Consider the following 20,711-nt stretch of genomic DNA (forward strand, 5'->3'; position numbering starts at 1 on the left):
CTCCGGTCGACCCGAGGGCGTTCACAACTGGAGCGCATTTCACAGCGCCTGCGTGTGCTGTCTAGTCGCACGGACGAGGCAAGCTGACTGGCGTTTCAGGTTCTTCCGTGGCGGGCCCCATGCGGGCTGTGCGCACTACAGAACCGCATCGACGACGCCACTCCAGTTCACGTTGCGCGACTCCGAACCGTTGGGCATTTGCTTTCGTGCAAAGTCGGCGTGGCTTCGCTTTGCCCTTCGCCCTTGAGTCCTCGATGAGGTCGAGCAAGGAGCTCAGCATCGGACTGAGAAGAGAACTGGCTCGCCTCACTTCGTCTTCCGCGCCCTCGTTTCCGACGCCGGCCCAGTTTGCACGGGGGGTCTTTTGCTGCACGCGATTCACCGTCCGCACCTTGACCTGAGGCCCGGTTCCCTCGTCAGCTCTTTCCCTCCCCCTGCTCTCCGGGACGCTTTGTTCTCTTTTTCTCCACTCTTCTCGAGCCTTTCCCCCCATTTATCGGTCGCGCTCCTGCATGGGCAACAGGTTTGCGTTTTTTACGCATATTAGCCGCGCAGCATGTACGCGGCCAGTCCGGCAGGGCTGGATGGAGCAGGAGGAGGGGGACGGAAAGGGGCGGTCACGCCCGCCTTCGCGCTGAACTCTGCTGCGGCATTCGCCCCTCTCTATCCCGCTTCTCAGGGCACCTCTGAGGCTGCGCAGGGCTCCGCCCCCGCGGGCCCTGCTGCAGCGGACCAGCAGCAGCAGGCGGAGGCGCTGCGGGTGAAAAGAGAACGACAGCGCGTTGCATCTCGCAAGTACCGGCAGCGGAAGCGAGAGCAGCTTCAAGTGGCCGCGAGCCAGCAGTCTTCGCTCCACGTCGCCTCTCCGCCATCGCTGTCTGCGCCGCCTCCTGCCTCCATGTCTTCTTCGTTCCTCCCCCCGCCGCCTGCGCAGAGGCCTCGCACTTTCACGCTGGAGCCCAAAGTTTGCCAGTCGCTTCGGCCGCAGGGGCGCTCCTTTCGGCGGTCGAGGGCGGTGCGCCGGGGGGGCGCTTTGCCCATCTGAGCGGGCAGAACCACTTTTGCCTCGGCGTGAACGGGCCGCACCAAGCCGGAACTGGAGAGAGCAAAGTCGCCGCGTTCCGCGTCTCAAGTCGAAACGTGTTAAGCTCTCCCTGTGCCCTTTCCGGTGTCCCTCTCCATCTTTCTGCTGCCTTCGTGCCATACGCACAGCCCCAACCCAATGGCACGGAATCTGCGGGCGCAAGACGCACTTCGCCGCTGCTCCAGTCCGATCAGGACCCCTCGACGCCTTCCGGAGGTAAGACATCCGGCCGCCTAGCCGGAGAAGCAGGCACAGGCAGGATACGTCCCGCGAGGAAGGCGAAGAATTCGCAGAATCCCGCCGCTTCCTTTGAGACGACTCCACAGAACTATCTCCCCAACCCCTCGGGCTCGTGCCCCGCAGCTCCTTTACCTGCTGTGGCGCCAGGCGCGGCGCCGGCAACCGCCCCCCCCTCGAGTCTGCCTCTCTCCTTCTCGTCCTTCTCTGCGTGCGTCGCGTCGACGTCGTCATGCGCCTTCGCCCCGCCCAACTCCTGTTCGCCGGCGCCACACCCCGATGCGGGTGCCCGCGCGCAGCTAGGGACGCACGCGAGCGGCGGAGGAAGTGGCACTGCCTCTTCCATCGTCGTCCAGGCGCCCTCCGCGTTTGCGAATGGCGTCCGCATCGCAGGGCTTCCGACCGGAGGGGGCTCGCCGGCAAATGCAGCTGTCCTGCTCAACGCCAGCGGTTCAATGACCGCGGCGGGGCATGTGGGAGCAGCTCCTCTGCCTGTGAACAGGCGCGAGTCGAGCGGGCGTGCCGGCAGCCCTAGCCTTCTCTTGGCGGGGGGAGCGACTGGAATTCTGCTGAGTTCAGGCAGTCACACGCCGTCTACCGTCCTCTTCAGCAATCCTCAAAACGAGGGTGTCAATGGCGGGGTCCCAGAGTATCGGCGGGAGATGCACGCCTCCGCGACTGCCTTCACGCCCGCGGCTTCACACGGCACGCCCCCGTCGTCCACTGGGCTCTCGCAAATGCCCCACGTTCTCGGGGCGAACGACGGGGTGGGCCTTGCGGCAGACTTCCACGCGCAGCGGGGAGGAAAAGGCTTAGATCACGGTCTCGCCGCATTTGATCTGCGTAGCGCTGGCAAAGGCATCGCGGGCGCGGAGCCGCACGGCGTCGCCGATGTCTGTGCGCCCGCGCCAGCTCGGTCTGCGGAAAACCAAGAGTCCGTTCCCAGCTGCCCTTCCGCAGGGCCGGGGGAGAGGGGGGCACTTGGTCTAGCAGGTCGCGCCGCACCAGGCGACGAAGAAGCGCCGGCACACGGCGTCGACCTCGGGCGAGGAAGCGACCGGATGGGGGGGGAACGGGACGCCAGGATGGAGGGGTGGAGGAAGGGCTCGCAGCTGGGTGTTATGTCTTCCCGTCTGTCGTGCTACATGCACCTCTTCCGATCGCCTCCTCTTTGCGAAACCTGCATGTCGAGATGCCTTCGTCTCCGCCCTCTCCCGGCCCTTCGCACTTGGCGCACTCCCACCAGCACTTCCAGTTCCAACAAGCTCAGTTGCGGCACCCGATACACGCAACTGAGCACCCGCATCTGCGCTCCCCCTCTCAGGAAGACTCGGCGGTCGGTCTCGGCCTCGTCGCAGGCACAGGCGCGTCGCGCCCGACACGCAACTACGGAGGGCAGGCATCGCGGAGTGAGAGACCTAGTTCGTCCTCCGGTTCTTTTCCGCAGCCGCCGCCTCTTCCAGAGAGCTCCAGCGGGCGCGGGAACTGCGGCGAGGAAGCAGATGAAGCACGCCAAGCGGTCTTCCCCCTCGGCGGCCCCAAGGAGGGTCGCACTCCGGGCACCCTCGGGGGAGAGGCGGAGATGCTGGCGCAGGAGCGGCTCCCGACGCTGGGCGGGATGGGGGGCGGCGGCGCTCTGGAGGGAGGGGGGGGCGGCGCGGCAGATTCCGTGTGCAGGGACGTGATGGCTCCAAGTCCTTCAGATGCCTATGCTGTGGCGGAGTCGAGCCGAGGCAACCCCTGCGTACTGCGGCAACACTCCCATGGGTACGCCTCTGCACTGCCCCCGAGGGTGTCTCTGGTGGCGGACAGAGGTGTGGGCGTCCAGGGGTCGCGCCTCGTCTCTGCCTGCGCCAGCGCGGGCGGTGGCAGCGCGTCGCCTGTACCGAGTGGGGGGGGCCCAGGAGCGGGATCGGGCTACGAGACTGTTCCTCACCACCCCGCTCTGCCGCCCCACTCGCTCGGCGCCGTCGCCGCGGAGCCCGGAACCGCGGCAGTGGGCAGCTCGGCGTTGCTTGGTGCTCCTCAGCCGTGCCCGCAGTCGCGTCAGTCTCCTGGCGCGGCGCACTCGTCAGAGGAGTCACCGCGGCCTCAGCAGCCGTATGCTAGCGGGGCAGACGGGCCGGTTGAGGCGTTTCCTCAGGCGGGTCCTTCCCCGTGTTACGCCAGTGTGGCGGCAGCTGGCTCGGGGTCTTCACCCTTGACAGGCGCGGACGCGGTGGGCAGTGTTAGACGGATAGCGAATTCTTCGCATTTCGTCGCGGGCGGGGCAGCTGTAGGAGCTTCGGGAGGGACAGGCGGCCGCCGGCTGAACGAGAGAGGCGCAGTCTGGGGTTCTCGACAGTTAGTTCTCAAGCTGAGAGAAATCCATCGTTCTGCGGCGCATCTCACAACCCAGACCATGAAGGAAATGGCAGCCATGTGCGAGGAAATAGTGCGGAGAAACGAGAGAGACAAGTGGGTCGGGGGGGCGATTCGGGGGGGAGGCGGCGAGATGCTTGCCCGGCGGCTGCGCCGCGGCCTTCTCAGAGAGGCTCGCGCGCTGACAAGAGAAAAAGGAAAGTTTAGAAGGGAGCGTTCAGGAAAAGGGCTCCCCGGCGAATAGAGGAAAACACTCAGACACGAGGCCGGGGTCGACAGGGCCAAGGGACCCGGGAGGGAATGGGAGCCCATGGGGGAAAGGGGGGGTGGCGTGGAGGGATTGCGAAGGAAGAGCACAAAACCAGCACTCTACGATGGAGTGCGGTCTTTGCTGGCCCGAGTACTTGTTTTTACGTTATACTTGTCAAAAGAGACGAGGCAACCCCAAGGGACCCAGCGAAACGCAGTGCATCTTTCCAGGGATTCGACGCGATGCTGAACAGTGTATGTCGGTACCTGTGCAGCTGAGGGAACAGGAGCAGCGCTCCAGGTGCGGCCCGTATCTCGGGGAGGGTTTCACGACTATTTTGCAGCGCGGGAGTGAATCGTCATTTGTCGAGCGTCCTCTTCGTTGTCTGGCAAGTGTGCGCGAGCTTTTTTTCAGTTTCTTGCTTGTTATCTACACACGGCGCCGGTGAACCGACACCACGTTTGTCTGTCGAAGCTGAAGGCTTCATGTCACCGGCACGACTCCACTGCGATTTGGGTGCTGCCAACACTCTTGTTTCGTTTTACTTTGCTTGGCAGCCCGCGCTGAAGCGCACAGCAGCGAAGCCACCTACAGCCAGATGTCAGAAAGAGTTTCGAGGTCCCCCTGCTAGCCTCTCCACTCCTTAGAAGAGCCTTGTTCTAGAGCCTGTTTTTTCGGGTTGCAAGCGTCTCTACTCATTCGCTATGACGCTGCACTTCTCTAGAGACTCGCCGTTTCAAAGAATATCGTGCGACCAGTTGGGAGCGTACAACTCGGGACTACCGTCACTGCCAAGCCCCGTAGTGTGAAGCAGTCGTGCGCAGCTGAAGGTGTGTCACGAAAAAGACGAACTACTTCTTACCAACTCACGAGAAGCCTTGCTGAACAGTCATGCCCACAATCGACTCGGCCTCCCTTTGCACAGTTTTCCAATGCCTAGACTATGTCGGCGTCTTCTTTGTTCGACCGAGTCGTGGAAGCAAGCAACACCCAGATCAGATTAGGAGCAGGGCAGTGCTGGTCGCTACAGTGAACTAAGGAGGTTCGAAGAGGGTGTTGCGGAGGAGACGAGCAAGCGTAGCAGATGCATGTCACGGCACAGTAATCTGCGGCCATTCCATGGCTAAAGATGCGCTTTAGTATACAGAAGCATGACGCAGAAGCACATCCGTAGGGTTCCGCACTGCCATGTCCTGTCATAAGCTTCGCCATGCCCATGCGGAGTCGCGGGGGGTGCATAAAGAAAACAGGGCACAGGTGCATCTGCTGTCTTCCGCAGGGGCACAGGCGAGACGTGAGACCGTTTAATCATACCTCTGGCGTGACTGCTCTTTGATGCTTGATTTCGCAAGGCATGAGAGCACCTCTGGCGCAAGGGGCAGACCCCCGGACGCTGCCACTTTTTACATGAACTCCGTACGGAAAAATTTTGAGGTACTTCCCACCGGCTTCGACATTCGGGTTGACAGCTCAGTAAAAGCAAATCATCTGGAAGGTCATGGTCTTTGGTAGTGCCTGAGGCATCCTCCTATCCCGGTGGGGAAGAGGTGGCGGCAAATTTGCGCTATTTCGTTTGTCTTGCCGCCAAGAGCGCGGCCCAGCGAAGGGGTTTGACAGTAGTTTTTGGCCTGCTGCAATGAATAACATTATTCCTTGCATCTAGCAGCTGAACTAAGCGATTGCCAAGCATTCTAAGGAATCTGAAACATCTCGACACGCACAGCTACCCGTGCCTTGTAAGCCCCTCCCCCGGCCGCCCAGTTCGCCGAAGTTGAGTTTCGTTGCTGCTGCACCACCCGAGGGTCGAAACTTTTATCGCAGGCAAAGAGCGTCCTAGGGATAGCAGCGAAATCGTCAAAGGAAAATCTTGCAGATACGCGAGGCCGCCAGTGCATGGAGGCCTTCTCACAAGACAAGGACGCGAGCGCGCTTAGCTGCCAGACATGGCGATGGATTCGTTCGCCACCTCGGCCTTTCGTCCGTCGCCGCCACCACCCTCGCAGGTACTCTCTTCTCATGCATTCGCGCTGAGGTTGTCTTGCAAAATCCGGGCTTTGGAAAGTTGCTCGTGTTTCGCTTGCTCGCAGAGAACTTTCCTACATTTCCTGGCTCCCCCGCCTTCTTCGTAGTCCTCAACACCATGTTTCGTTCCCTACCTCCGTTGCGCTCGCGATTCTTTGCACAACGCCTCGAGACCCTGGACCGGCGGTCTCGTCCGCAGTCTATGTAAGTGTCCTGTCAGGTATTTAAGACTTTGCGTGACGTGGACACAGGTCTCCCTTGCGTTGCATTACTTGCCGGACTGCAGGACCCGTCTTTTCAACTCTACGCCTCTCTTCCAGCTTGTCTGTCGTTTCCCAAGGCCCTTCCTCTGGTGCAATCGCCGGCATGCAGATGCAGAGCAGCGCCTGCCGTGCATTCTTCGCCCCTCTCTGAGGATGGCGACGAAGGGGTCTAAGCTGGATTGGACCTCGAAATTCATTTTCGCTTCGAACTTGCATCTCTCTGATCCGATGCTTCGCTTTTCCGATGACTTCTCCGTCGGCCGCATCGAGCGATTTCTCACACTTTCGTCAGCTGCACATCGCAGCCAAGCCGGACGACGGGCGCGTGGTCCCAAGCGTCTCATTCGTCCTCGACTCCGCTTCAGCTGAAAGGTATTTTTCAACGAATCCGCGCTGGTGAAGCGTGTGTTGAAGCGGTTCCGCTTGTTTTAAAAGTCTCTCTCGACCTCGAAAGCCTCCGCGGCCCCTTGTCCAATCGAGACTCCCGGCGCCGCGGCGCGTCGCGCCTTGTGCCTCGTGAAGGGCTTTCTTTTCCTCGGTCCCTGCTTCCCACTGCCCTCTCTTCCGCTGCGGGATGTCCGGACGCCTCTCCCGCAAAGGGCTCCTCGCTCGATTCCAAGTTTAGGGTTTCCCCAGGGCGTGCTGTCTTTCTCGTGTGCCTTCTCCCTCGTCCTCTCTCTCTGTCTCAGCACCATGGGCGAGGGGAATCCCTGCGCAGAGAACCGACGCAGGTGTCGCGCGTCAGGCCCTGGCGCCGCCTCCTGCGCCGAGAGACCTACAGAAGGTCACGGCCCGATAGGGCTGAGCAGAGACGACAGAAAGTTGCCCTTCAGGTAAGAGGCTCAAGAAACCAGGTGCACCCGCGCGAGCTGGCGGAGAGTTATCGCCCGCTCTGAAGCTGCTTCCAGTAGTTCTGTAGTGTCTGCGAGCGGAGGGAGGGGGAGGAGGTGTCCCGCTTGAGGCTTCAGCGTGTCTCGAGGGGTTCTCGAGGGTGCATCGGGTTCGGTGGCCAGCTGGGCGGCAATTAGCCTCCAGACGTCATCCTCGTCAGACACGCATACCCCAGCAGCCGTCCGCCGAGTCTTTTTTCAGGCGGAGGAAGACCGTTTTCAAAGGCAGGACTTCCTCAGGTAGCGAGGGGAGGCACGTTTCTGCTTTCGGCCTCGAAGCTGCACCTCCTTTCGTTCCACGGGCGAAATCTTGAGTTCTGTGTAACGTCTTTTGGTCTCTTCGACTTTCTGTTGACGGATATTCGTCGTCGGGTATTTGCTCGTTTCGTCTAGCGTGTGTTCGCTTTCTCCGACTTTTTTTCCCGTTTCCACACATGCGTGTCCTCAACTGCGTCGAAGGTTTCACTCCCGTCGCTCTTCTTTTCTTCCGTCGTCAGTTTCGGCGCACACCACCCCGCGCCTCTTCCGTACCCATGAATGCTAACAGGCACTCTTCTCAATGCATGCATTTCTCGGTTCTTCGTTTTCAGCGCGTCACAGGAGCCGTCTGTCCCCCCTCCTGGCGGCTGCGGCTCTGCTGCGCCCGAGACGCTTCTGCAGGCGCTGAAAATGCTCAGTCAGCGGCCGCCTTTCGCTGACTTTGGCGTCCGCAGTACCCCGTTCTCGCTGAAGTCCGGGTCTCGGGGCGACGCGACGGGGCAGGCGCCCCGCGCGAGGGGGCGGTCGCGCCCTCTGGCGAACGAAAGCCGGGGCGAGCCAGACGAAGACGCCGCTCAGGCCTGCGGAGAGAGTCAAAGCAGAGAAACTTCGGAGCAGCCCCACGGCGGAGGCGCGCGTACGGGGCCGAAAGGCGTTGCGGCGGCTTTTGCCGGTCGCGCGTCTTCGCCGGCCTGCTCGCGACGCAGTCCTCGGGGCATAGGAGGCTTCCTCGGCGCCCACGGGTGCTCAAACGCCAGCAGCGCGTGGCTTGACGACGTCATGGTCCCCTTCCTCTGCGACAGTCGAGTCAGAAGGTTCATTCTGCAGACCAAGAGCCTTGCAGACCAAAACGAGCCGGAGAAAGTCGGCACCGTAAGTGCACCCGAAGACTCGTTCGTGTGTGTGGTTGGCGCGCAGGGACAGACCTGCAAGGAGCCTTGCTGCAGCTCCGGGCCGCAGCGGTCTCTGTGTGCGGCTGAACTCTGGCGTCTGCCGAGGTCGGGCTGGTTTTGCGTGAAGCCACCATTCTGTTGCGTGTCGTCTACACGCCCTCGCGCTGTCAGTCCTTTCGGGTGTGTGTGCCTCGCGCGTGCGTCCCGTATTGCCCAAGGTGACCTTTGGCAGGCCTCCGGCATCCCACTTGTCTCTGAGTGCGACGGTTGCCTTGCGCGGCAGTCCTGCGCTGCACGTTTTCTCTGTTGGTCTTAGCTACACACGCGCGGGGCGTCGCGAGCGGGAGCCCCTCCGCCCGGGGCTCACCTCCCGCGGCCCAACCCGAGTTTAGAGGGGAGGTGCGATGTGTCTCTCCGCATGCAGTTTTTTCGTTTTGTGCGTGCGCTCGGGTGCTGCGGTGTCTTCAGCTGTTTGAGCGCGCCCTGCAGGCCTACCAGGCGACGTCGTCGTCCGCGTTTACCGCAGCCTTTTCTCCCTTGGACTCCTCCGCCGGCGCCAGCCCCTTCCACTCGTCGCTCCCGTCTGCCTCATCCCCGGTCCCGACTGGCGCTCTGTCGGCTTCGAGTTTCCCTGGATTTTCGCCGGCGTTCGCGGGGGCCGCGGGAGGCCTCGGGGGGGGCGTCTCGCCTTCGTACCTGCGGCGCCCCGTGGACGTGGTGCCGAATCCGAAGCGCCCGGCGTCGGCGTCCTCGCCTCTGGCGGACCGCGTCGCCCGCAAGTTTCCGCAGGTCAAGCCCGCTGCGAGCTCCTCCGATTCTCTCCCCACACTCACTCAGGACGAAGGTGAGGGGCCGCGCGGCGGAGCGGCGGTCGCCCGTTCATCAGACAAGACCAAGAAGAGCTCGCCCGCCGCTGCGGAGGACGCAGAGCGCGAGACACTCGAGGAGAGGCAGGAGGCGGATGGCTTTCCCGCAGGGCACGCGCTCTTGGGCGAGGAAGGCGATGAAGAGTCTCCGCCGTTGTCGCGGCGCACGGAGACGGACGCGGGAGACTTCCGCTCCATCCCCGTCCAAGGGGGAGAGACAGGGGGACGCGTATCCGCCGAGGACGAAGAAGAACGCTCCGGCGCTGCGAGTGAAGCTGAAGACCCTTCGCGGAAAGCCAAGAGGAAGAAGGAGGAAACTTCGAGGCAAGCGATCGGCACCGAAGATCCAGCGAGCGACGGCGGCGTCCCCCAGCCGCAGGGCGAGCGGTCTACGGCGGTCGCGGCACCGGACCACGCGCGAGAAGAGGAAATGCCAGAGGGAGAAGCGAAGACCTCCCGTGCGTCGCCCACGTCCCGCAGCAAACGAAAAATCGAGGCGCGCGAAGACAACGTCGCAGCGGGGCCTCCCCCCGCGAGAAAAGAGCCGCCCGCGGCGAAGACATCGCTCGACAGCGACGCCTCGCTCAGCCTCCGCGACTACATCATTCGACAGCAGTGAGTGACGCGGTGCTGCAGCTATTCCCGTTGGCACCGAGCCAACTCGCTCGCTCCGCGTAGCGCAGATGTTTCCGCCTGATTGTTTGTCAGATACCTACGCAGTCCGAATACTCTGATAAGGCGCGCGACGGCGCGAGCCATAGACACGGTTCGACTGTGCACCAAATGGGGGGCGAGGCAGGGGTGTGGGTTGGCGGTTCACTGCGCGGAGACGGCAGAGGCGCATGAAGCCGCTCGCTGTTTTGTCTCTTCCGTTTCGCCTGTCTTTCTATTGGAGCGAAATAAAGGGCTGGATGTCTTGAGGAGGGTCCGCTTCCTGTGGAGAAGAGCGCGGGCTGTGGGTTTAACTCTCTTGTTCAAATCGCCAACCTGACTGGCCACACTTCCGGCCAGACTGCTGCCCAAGCCCTCAGGCTGTTGTGGTCTTTTGCCGCGCGTGTTATTTTCTTTCTCTTTTCATCCCCGTCTCCGCTTGTTTTTTAAGAGAGCTGCGCGTGTTTGTCTTGTGGGGCCTCCAGCAAGATGCTCAATGTGAAGCCGGCGGCAAAAGTGACCGGAGAAGCGCTGGCGGCGCTGGAGGAAGTTTTCGGTCGCCATCCCGACGGCATTTCGGATCCCAACGTCTTCGCTGAAGAAGTCGTCGTCCCGCTTCTTGGCCTCGGGGAATACATGAGCTGTAGGAATCCGCTGGCTGCTTGTATTATTCTGTCAGCATGCGTGGAGCAAGATACGCACGTTTTCCTCCCTTCGGCTCGACTCTGCCGCATCATCGCCCCCTGGAGCCGCGCAGTCGTTGTAAAGCGGCGCGAGCCTATTTAGTAACTCGTGGCGTCTCCCGTCGGTTAGTCGTGGCCTTTCACCTCTCACAAGCTTCTATGGATTCAAACCCCTCCTGGATGTGTGCTGCGTGTGCGCGACTAGCTCTGCACTCGCCGTTGCGCATGCTCAGTTGCTGTTCCGGTGTGCGGCGCTCTGCCTGTGGGCTTCCGGTTGCGGCGGCGGCCCGGTATTCAGGCTTCAGCTTCATGGCCCTGTTTTCGTTTTGCCTGTTTTGCCTACAGCGCGGCTCTTCGGCATGGTCGATCGGCACGACACAGGCACAGTTTCTTTGCCGATGATGAAGGAGTAGGTCCTGGCAGCTGTGCTTCGCCCGGTTTTGCCGTTCCAAGCTCCGGCGGGGACGGTCTAGGCGACTACGGTTTGGGAGTAGTTAAACACTTAAAGCTGGATTTATACATACCTCGAGGCATGTGAATTAAGATACGCAAGAAGACGAACGAAGCAGGTGTTGCATGCATCAACTGGCGGATTAGCTTCACAGGGCCGTGCGCGTTGGAACTGCGCGCTTGGCGGGCGGTGACGGCGACGCGGAAAAGGAAGCACTGGAGCAGGGGGGCAGGGAAGACCTCGCGCGCGTGGTGCGCCATCTGTGCGACTTGCAGATTCTGGGCGAATCGGCTTGTGCTGGCGAGCGAAGACCCGACAACCATCGATGAGGGGTTTCCCTCCGCAAAGCTGCCGGTGTTCCTTTTGCCGGCGTCGGCCTCGGACGACGGGAGTCGTCGGCCGTCGCTCTTCGTGAACGAAGACGTCGTTCCGCACGTCGTCAAGCGAGGAAGCGCCAGAAACTTCTTCAACGTTGTCAAACAGGACGGCGCTGACGCGATCACAGCCGACGATCTGCGGCCCTGGGTCGAAGGTGCGTTTGCCTCTGTGCCGCTCAAACGCCGCCACCGCGTGCGGGTATCTGCGTGCGGCCCTCCGTGTAGAAGCTGGAGTGGGTTCTGGCTGCAGGACCTGTGTCGAGATCACCGTCCCCGTTCAGTTTCATCGCCACGGCGTTGGGGGAGGGGGGCCTGTGCCGCATCTGCCGGCGGGGGCCTGACGCAGCGGGGCGCTGCAGGCGAGGCGAGAGGGAGCAGAGCAGCGCAAAGTTGGAATCGCAGCGAATGTGAAAAAAGAGTGACGGTGGGAGGAGGGGAGGGGAAAAAGGGGCCGAGGCGGAGCGTTGCGACTGCGCATTTTCGACTCTCAGAGTGCGGACAAGTGGAGTGGCTTTCGCGTTTCGTCTCTCTAAGGAGCCGCGTGCACCGCGTTCGGCTGCGGGGCGAAGCGCCGACACAGTTCCCCTTGCCATATTCGTTTTCCCTCTTGGTGTCTGTGTCTATGATCTGCGTCACCAGAAGTTCTTCGACAGGCCCCGGACATGGCGTTCCTGAACGAGCCGTCTGCCGCGGAATTCGCTGCGCGATACGGTGAGTACGGCGGCCACGGCACAAACACAACAGAAGTCACTTGTTGCATGGAGTTTGGGCTCACTGGCGGGCCGTTCTCAGCTGTTCTGTGGCTTTTAGGCGTTGCTCTCGAACCGGCGCTGCAGAGACCACGTCTCTTCCAGTGCCGTTTGACTCGCCGCGTTTCCACCCTCAGCTTTCTATTCTCTTTCGAGGTATCTCTCGAAGGGGGTTACGCAGCTAACGAGGCTTGCCGCGCGTCGCCTCCAACGGGGGCGTACGGGGACCCTAACGCATGCGACGAGCAGTGGGAGGGACACGCGCGCGGGGAGGCAGTTTAGCAGTCCCCAAACGAAGGTCTTTCTCTGATTTGTTGTGCATCTTTGGCGCCGGTTTGCGTTCTGCAGTGGATTCCGTTATCACTCGCATCATGTTCGAGGTCGACACCGAAGACACGGGGCGTGTGTCGCTCAAGGTGAGTCCGCGGTGCTAGGCCTCAGAGCCGCCGCATATCTTTCAAAACCTTGTAAAGACGCCCAAGGGAAGATAGAAAGGAGCCCGCAGGAGTATCCATGAGCGGTTCTCGTCTCCTCCTCTGGAAGGAAAGGGAGGAAGGGGGGCGCCCGGCGCTTTGGACGTTGGCCACGTGGAAGCGGCAGCTACATTCGCACATGTTGCCTCAGGCGTCCGCACGCGCATGCGGACGTGCGCAGGACTTTCTAGGCGATCCCTGGTGTGCGACGCGGCTGTGTCTACAGGCGCTGAAGCACAGCTGTTTGCCCCACGTGTGGTTCACTCTGCGTCCCGGCGTGGAGCTCAGCGTCATCCGGCGTTTCTTCAGGTGAGGTCTGCTTCGCTGCTTATGTTCCTCTTTGGGGAGTGAACTGCGATATGAAGTGCGTTACGCTGACCAAGAGAGTGGTGCTGCCACTGAGTGTTTCACACGCAGCGAGGCTTGATCCCTCTTCTTCGTGCACAACGAAGGCCACTTTGTAGAGCAGTGCAAGCGGTTCGCCGCAGGGGGGAGACACGTCTTCCCAACCCCTGTCTTGCGCGCGGCGGCGACTGTGGCTTCCTTGAGAAGGCTTGGTGACTGAGCCGCGACTTGTGCGCCCTGTGGAGGGACGATGTCAGCAAAGTGGGGTGTAGTGAAGATATAAAAGTCTTGCTTGTCTGTGTCTCATAACCGGAGTCATCCTCTGTATCCTAGAGACTATAATGTCTTTGCTGAGTCGATTTGTCAAGCGAGTATGGGCCAGATGTGTGCTGCGGGCCTCCTGTCTCTCCTGCAGCTACGAGCACTTTTACGTCTTCTACTGCACCTTCCATGCCCTCGACGAGGACGAGGACTTCCTTCTCGATCGCTCGGACGTCCGCAGGTAATTTGTTTCGTATGCAGAAGCCTCCGTCTGCCTGGACACAAAGCGTGCGGGAGTGACCACGCATGTGTGTATTCGCATCTTAAAGTGCGGCGGCCTGGTCTCGCCGTCCCTCGCGTATTGCGCTCATCTGTGATGCTCTGCCCCCATTTTCATCGCCGTCCACTGTGTCTCGGGCGCGGGGCGGTGGTGCGCCCGCCTTGTGTGTTGGATCGGGTCAATGACTGCATTTCGGTGCAGCCTCTGCAGAGGCAATCGCATGTAGTGAGACCAGGCATCTGCACATCGTGCCTGGCGCAAGCGGGGACAAGATCGAACTTTACACCGGATACGTCGGCACAGCTCTCAGTTCCCTTGCTTTGTCACTTCATCCTCCCATGGCGCTCGCCTGTGTGTATATCGCCTGGGTCCGCAGGCACGATACACACAACATGAACATCGAGGTCGAGGAGCGTCTCTTCCTCCAAGTTGCGCGTCCGTTTCGGTCTCCTAAGACGGGCTACATGTGCTTCGAAGACTGGATCTGTACGTCTGCAGTCCCTTAACCTTCCTGATGGGAGTTTATGAGCATCCTGCCCGGCCCACCCCCTCGGACATGACAGTGAGAGCTCTCTAGCAGACCAAATGTATATAACTGGACAGGAGTATGTACACATTCGTGCATTATCACGCAGTTCTGTTGATGTGCGCCTAGTCCTTCACGTAAGAATATATATATATATATATATTTACTGCGATATCGACCGAGGCGCCCGTGGGTGCATACGCGCATGTCTATTCCGCAAGCATCCGCATGCGTTCGCCATTGCATTTGTCGCGTTAGCGACTGTTACGGAAGTTATGGGCGTTTGTGTCCATCAGGAGACTATAAAATATGTATGTAGGAGGCGTGTATGTGGCAAGCGGCGCAGCTTTGTTGCCCACTTTCGTTGCCCAGGGTTTCTGCTGGTGTATCACGACGTCACGTCTGAGCGGGCGATTCAGTTCTGGTTCAAGATCTTCGACATCGACGGAGACGGAGTCTTGCGGTACGTCGCGACCGCCTTGCTGCAAGAAGACATCTGCTACATGTTTCCCGTGTGCGAACGAGCAGGAGAATCAAATTGTATCGCCGACCGTGCCACGCGAAGCATGCGTGCAGTTATTAAATGCATGCAGCTAGACAGGGAAGGCGTCTCACCTGCGTGCCTGGTCGTGGGAATGGGAGTTGCTATCGGCAAGCGGGTGCAAGGCAGCTTGCCGAGATCAGCGAAGATCCTGTATCCGGAAACCCTCTGAGCAGCTTTCATCGCGTGCCGCGTAGTCTAAAGCTTCGCTCTTGCCCGTTTTTTGCAGCGATACTAGTCGCCATGCTGGCCCGTGACGGCCGGGTTAGGTTCTTTGTTTACGGGGCTGCCGTGTCTTCTCTCTCTGCCCTTCAGCGACCACGAGATCGAGGTTTTCTTCAATGCGCAGGTCGACCGCTTCCGATTGCGCGACGACAAGCTGCCCACGTACCGGGACTTCATCTGTCCGATGTAAGCGAAAGGAGGACCACCGTGTGTTGGTCTGCGCCGGCAAGCTGGGAGTAGAGCGCTGAGTCCCGACACGCCTCGTGCCCCTGAATCTCTTTCGCCCTTACGCCTCTTTATTGAGGCCAGCCTGAAAACCACTGGCTGTTTTCAACCGCGAAAAAAGGATATCTGCGAGTCTTTCCTGTCTTGCGCAGGTGCGACGCGCTGCGCGTCCCGTACGCTTCTGGACTGCGGTGCCGAGATCTGCTGCGCGATCCAGTTTGTGGAGGCTGCTTCATCAACTGTCTGCTGAAGCGGGCAGCTTTCCAGGCGATGGACGAGGGAGAATCGATGACCAGCATCGCCAAAGGCAGTCCTTGGGACCGCCAACTGATTGAGCTCACGTAAGCGCAACACTTTGGCGGTCCTGACGACGCGGAGCGAAGGTGCAGCCTTGTCGCCGTGGCGACGGCGGCGGCGAGCTTACGTAGAAAAAGACGGAGGCCCGCGTAGGGGCGAACCGGACAGGCCCCACAGTCCGCACAGAGGAGCCTAGTGGCGAGGAGACGTGAATTCAGGGGAACGCAGCTGTAGCTCCGGCGAGGCAAGCCGGAGTCTGACAGTTTCTGAAGTCGGTGTGGTGCTGCCGAAACGTGTTTGTGGAGTCGCGCTGTGAACTTGAGACTCGCGCTTGCTTAGCACGATGTGGCGAGCGCGCGTTCGGTGCTGGGACGTTCTTTTTCTCGTGCCCCAGGCCTTTCGAGATCTTTGCCAGTCAGCAGTACCAGGAGTTGACTGCGCGAAAGGGGGAGGAGTGCTTCATCGACGAGAGCTCAAGTTTCCTCGACGAAAGCGTAAGCGGGCAGAGAAGAGAACAAGGTCACATATTAAAAAATATTTTATTAGTTTGTCTATATAGACACAGCTTTTGAAAATTATGGGCTTGAAATATTTTTTCAATACTCAACTTTTTAGATGGACTAGAAATGTTTTTTCTTTCAAGTAGGTGACTTAAGTAATGTATAAGTTTTTTATTTAAATTGCTTGCACGCACTTTTTTAAGGAAATCGCTTCTGAGCTAACCTTCTGTTTATTTTCTGATTAGATAAATAGGTCGAAATAGTTTTCGGTAAATAGTTTTGCTGTTTGCTGCACAGCGCTTGAGGCAGGCAACCGGACAGGAAAGCAGGTGAGTATTCCTTCTGGTGCGCGATAATATGGCGATGCAAGAGTGCCTTACTTTCGGCGTGTGGTCTGCGTATCTGAAAACTCTTGTTGCGATTTTTTTTTCTTTCTGCATGCGCTGGCCTCGCAGGAAGGGTCTCAAAGCGATGAATCGCTCGTCACGGAAGGGGGATCCGCAGAGTCCATAGAGGTCTGAGGAACGCAGTGCTTTCTGTGCGTTTGAACGCATGGCTGCTGCAGCTAGAAGTATCAGAATCACCTGAAAAGGAACAGCCCGGGGCTGCGGGAAGTCTCACCAGACCGAGGTGACATCCGGATCGAGAGCAGCGAGCTGACGCTACGGCATTCCCTCGCACACAATTTCTGATTTTTCTATGCCGCTGCTGTCCACCACGTAGGCTTCTTCCGAAGTTCTATGTCACTGCTGTTCGACAGAGGGATATGTCTTCATCGTGGTTAGGAGGGTACTCGGCAGCCAACCGTATGGGATTATTTGTGCGCTTCACTCCTGGCTCCACTGTCGGTGAAATGTGGTGCGGCAAGCTCGGAAGCCACAGTTCGGAATACGCAGTCTCCTGCCGCTGCTGGCTGAGGCGTTGCGCGTCACTTTCATAGGTGTCTGGTTATATGCGGCTTCATTGTTCGACTGAGAGTGGCACGTGAGCTGCATGTTCATACGCACGTTGGACGCTGCTGCGCAGTTTCTGCAGAACTGCGCAAGGGACATAAGTCTCTCAGACGCGAATCTTGCTGGTGCAAGGCGACCTGGGGAGTAGCTCCGCAGTTCCGCGTATCGCAGGTCGCTCTGGAGGGATTTGGCGCGAAGGACTTTAATTGTGCAGGGGAGGAACACTGATGATGCGGAAGGGTGCACTGGAGGCTGCGGCTGGCCGACCATGTGCTTCCTCTCTGATCCGAGTACAAAGACTGTCAAAACTGTGTATCTCACGGCGACTTAAAGACTGTGTGCTCTTCTTTGTCACTTCGCGGATATTGAAGCCAGGGAGTGTCCTCTGCTGGCCCCTCTCCCCTACTCCAGCGACAACGCACGAATGGGTATGTGAAGCCTTCCCGGTGCAGGGTAGGAACGGTAGCCGGGCTCTACGCGGCAGAGTTGGCGCTGTACCAGGCGTCTTCTCTTTTTAGCTAAGTTTGGCGCCGCCTCGATCTACGTTGCTATAACTCCGCGTTTGATCTGCTTACGTCGTACCGCCCCCTGAGCCACTCCGCTCGTGCCTTTGATAGAACTGTCGGGCAGCAGATGGCGCGTCGGATGAGCCCTGTTGGACGCGTAAGGATCCCGAGGTGGCTGCCCCGGCACATCTTCCAGAGACACAGTAGATAATCTACACTAACGCGGACACGGATATCATGCAAGAAGGCGTTTCTTCGACCATAATCCGCCACGAAGAATGGAGCGGGCCAAACAAACGTCTGAGCGCCGTTCTTAGAAGACAACTTGGAAGAAGCGTGGATGCAGTCGTGAGGAGGCCGGACCGTGCGCTCCTTCCCGTAGACGTGGTCAACAGTCAACGCGTAGCGCGGTGTCTTCTTAGGAGGCATTCTCTTGCTCAGTTGTTCTCTGCATGCGCCGTGAGCGCCCGCATGTTTGCCAGACCACGTGCCGTTCCGCGGTTCAAGGGTTTTGCTTTGTCGGATGCATCTGCGACTATCTGCGACTACGGTCCACGGTGGCCAGAGCTAGTGCTCTCCCGATCAGGATAGAGCCGGGAAGACAATGATGTCGTTGGGTCTTCTCACACATGCGTGGCACTGTACGTTCGATATCAGATCCTACGACCATTAGTGCCTCCAAAAAGCGCAGGAGGAACGCATATGCCATAAAAGAGTTGCAATGATTCTCGGGTCTCTAGGGTATCACATCGCTGTGTCACCGCTGGTCGCATCTGATGCCTGGTCAGACGTCCTTCCCGCCTAGCCTGTCCAGCTTGAGAAGGCGAACGCAACGCCGGAAGAGAGTTATGACATGGTATCGTGGCAGTGTGCTGCTGCCGGAGATTCCTATGGTTTCAAACATAATTTATGTGCGATCCGTTCCATAAATTTGTCCCTTTCGTGCCGAGGTCTCACAGGGCTGGACTATGCAGGGGCCCCCTGCCACATCTCATGGAGGTAGACACTTGCACAGCGTGCAGTTCGGCCACTCTTAGAGTGAGTGCACTGGCACATATCTGCTCCATGTTGCGTATATACGATGGAAATTGAGACAACCACATGCAAATTAGTGGAGGACTTGTTTGCCGCCTTTGACGCACTGCTACTCAAGCAGCTACAAAGTCGAAGTGCTTCAGTTCGCCAGCAATTCGCCTGCTATCGGAGCACAGAAGCGATGCGGCTTGCTCCCGTGTCACCTTGCGCCACGTAACCGTTAAAGGGGGGAGGTAACTGGCACACCGCGAATCGGTCCCGTCTCCCACGCGCTCCGCCCTTGCGGCTACAACGCAGAAGCTCCTCGGGGAGAGCCACTGAGGGCGCCAATCGGTGGGTCAAGCAGCCTCTCCGGTGCCGCAGCTTCAGGTTCCTTGGGAGTGACTGCCGTGCGGGAACAGAGCAGCTGTTGATGTGGTTTGTAATCTTCAAGGGGCTGCACTGTTTCTCGTCAATCCGCACCATGTTGTGTACACACTATGTATCCTTGTGTCTCCGGGCTGATTTCTTGTGAAAACTCTCTTCGAGTTACGCGTTGCCGGCTGCGGTTCGACTGCAACCCCGCCGATGCCTGCTAGTAGACGTCGTCGCGCGCGTCTCCGTTTCACCAGCAGTTGGGCTGAGCGAGCTCTGCCGATGACGCATTGCGTTTTCTTGCTTCTGTTTTATAAGCGCGTACCTAAGGAAAATTGTGAGTTCGTGTCGCGTATCTCAGGCTCGCCGCGGCAATGCCTGAGATTTTTCATCTGCGGTTGTGTGGCAAGTGCACACGTTCCACGGTATGCCTGGGCCGTCTCTATTCTCGGAGGCTTGTAACGTCTCTGTAGTTCATTCGGCCAAAGGCTGAATGCTGCGTTGTAAATGAGAGAAGGGAACGGCTCGTTGTAGCTGCAGTGGCGTGCCGTGTCGAGTTTTGCGGCGGTAGCAGGTCATTGCGGATCGCAGGACCTTCAAGCAGGTATAGTGTGGAACGGTATGGAAGCAGAGTAGACGTGGCACCATCTTCTTCTTCTTTCATTGGCGGAAAGATACGGTTCAAGCGTATATACGGGCAGGTACAGTAGGTGTCCTTTGTTTGGTTGGGGTGCGTGGCAAAGCAGGGCTGTCCAGATTTCACAAGTAGAGCGAATTACCGCAGCACCAGAGAGACACAGTGGGGCTAGCCGACACAGGCCGTGCTTGGAGACCGTGTTCGTTTGGCAAGAAGTAGTGTCACGCTGTGACGGCGAAAACATTCTCATTGTCTCGCTGGAGCGACCTACGTGTCCTATTATGGCTTGCTGGGTGGTAACTGCTTGATCTGGGATATCTTTGGCAGTCGACACGGAGAGTTGTGGTGGATCGCGGGGGGTTCTCATGAATCCGGTCATGAGAGGGTTACTGAGGGCACGAGGTAGTCAATCTGCCAAAGTGCGGATTGCGCTTTTGTCACGTCATTCGACTCTCTGCACGCTTCCTTCTCTCTTAACTCGTTGGTGAAGCGGCCTGGCAGGCACTGTTTTCTTGCATCGCTTCGAAATGATAGAGGGTTGTTCCGTCGTGCAGAAGCCGCACGGCTCCATGAGGCGGTACCCGTTATCATCCGGACGCAGAGGGTAGCATGTGAAGCAGGCATGCCAGTTGTTATTTCGGCCGAAAGACGGTCGTCGAATTGGTAATGTATCTGAGTTAACCTCAGGTGGCTTCGGGTAAATCGCCACATGTCGATCATCCGTACTCTGCGTTCGCTGTAAAATACGCCACGGGGCCTCTACAGGGGAGGTCATTGTCACTCTAGCAGCAAGTGGTGCCGAGCCAAAAGCAGCGTGTTGTTGCTTGTTGGTTCACGCCTTCGTGAGATTTCTGCCGTTTGCCAGGAAGGTGATGTGGTTCATAATTCGCACTCCCCAGCTGCCCTCAACCAAGTGTTCACCAGTTAACCGAAAACGCGGTACGCTACGGTCCCGTGGTGGTTGCCTGGGCCAATCGCCAGGTGGGGGGAACGCCACGACAACGACAGTGTGTATTTGGCAAGTGAGCCGCTTCGCGTAGCCCTACCTCAGGCCTGTAGGGAGTGGAGCGCTCGTTTCAATTCCCTAGTTTCATGTCACGAGGTATTGTCCTAGCGTCAACACCGCCGTGTGCTAACCTCCATCCTGCCGCGGAGGGAGGCTTTCCTTGTAAAGTGGGACCACAGCGGTTTCGGCAACGTATGTATCTAGCAGGGAATCTGTGGAAATTCGTCTTGCGTAATTCAGTCGGGCCTCTACTCATTTCTGGCCTCCGCATACTTGGTGAAACAGCTTCACGTACACACGCTCCTGAAGTCAGGCACTTGCCGCGCGGCTGGCGTCTTGTGTATTATACTGGAGTGGACGCACAGCAGTGGATCAAGCGCTCTTGGGGGGGCTTGGAGCAGCACAGCTGTTGGAACTCTGTCGCGGTCCGTTCAGTGTTGGCTGTCGTGTCCTCATCGCCTTTACAGGCGGCGTATCATCTCTGCATGGCCCACGGTGGTACCGTTGATTTT

General features: G+C 59.1%; 2 protein-coding genes across 2 annotated transcripts; both read left to right on the plus strand.

The window, feature by feature from the left end:
- Positions 1–556: 556 nt before the first annotated feature.
- BESB_064450 (uncharacterized protein) lies at positions 557–3,926 on the plus strand (the record flags this gene model as incomplete). The annotated part of the gene is made up of 3 exons (XM_029364840.1): positions 557–1,015; positions 1,213–2,439; positions 2,514–3,926. The coding sequence occupies 3 exons, from the start codon at positions 557–559 to the stop codon at positions 3,924–3,926; spliced, it is 3,099 nt and encodes a 1,032-aa protein (XP_029218423.1).
- A 2,984-nt stretch (positions 3,927–6,910) lies between these two features.
- On the plus strand, positions 6,911–16,229 carry BESB_064460 (uncharacterized protein; the record flags this gene model as incomplete). Its single annotated transcript, XM_029364841.1, has 16 exons — positions 6,911–7,050; positions 7,698–8,238; positions 8,727–9,739; positions 10,261–10,418; positions 10,804–10,867; positions 11,185–11,441; positions 11,926–11,997; positions 12,384–12,451; positions 12,735–12,817; positions 13,269–13,355; positions 13,771–13,880; positions 14,293–14,383; positions 14,777–14,872; positions 15,064–15,252; positions 15,603–15,702; positions 16,164–16,229. The coding sequence occupies 16 exons, from the start codon at positions 6,911–6,913 to the stop codon at positions 16,227–16,229; spliced, it is 3,135 nt and encodes a 1,044-aa protein (XP_029218424.1).
- Positions 16,230–20,711: the final 4,482 nt, after the last annotated feature.

This window comes from Besnoitia besnoiti, chromosome VI, assembly GCF_002563875.1.
Source record: "Besnoitia besnoiti strain Bb-Ger1 chromosome VI, whole genome shotgun sequence".
Classification (NCBI taxonomy): domain Eukaryota; phylum Apicomplexa; class Conoidasida; order Eucoccidiorida; family Sarcocystidae; genus Besnoitia; species Besnoitia besnoiti.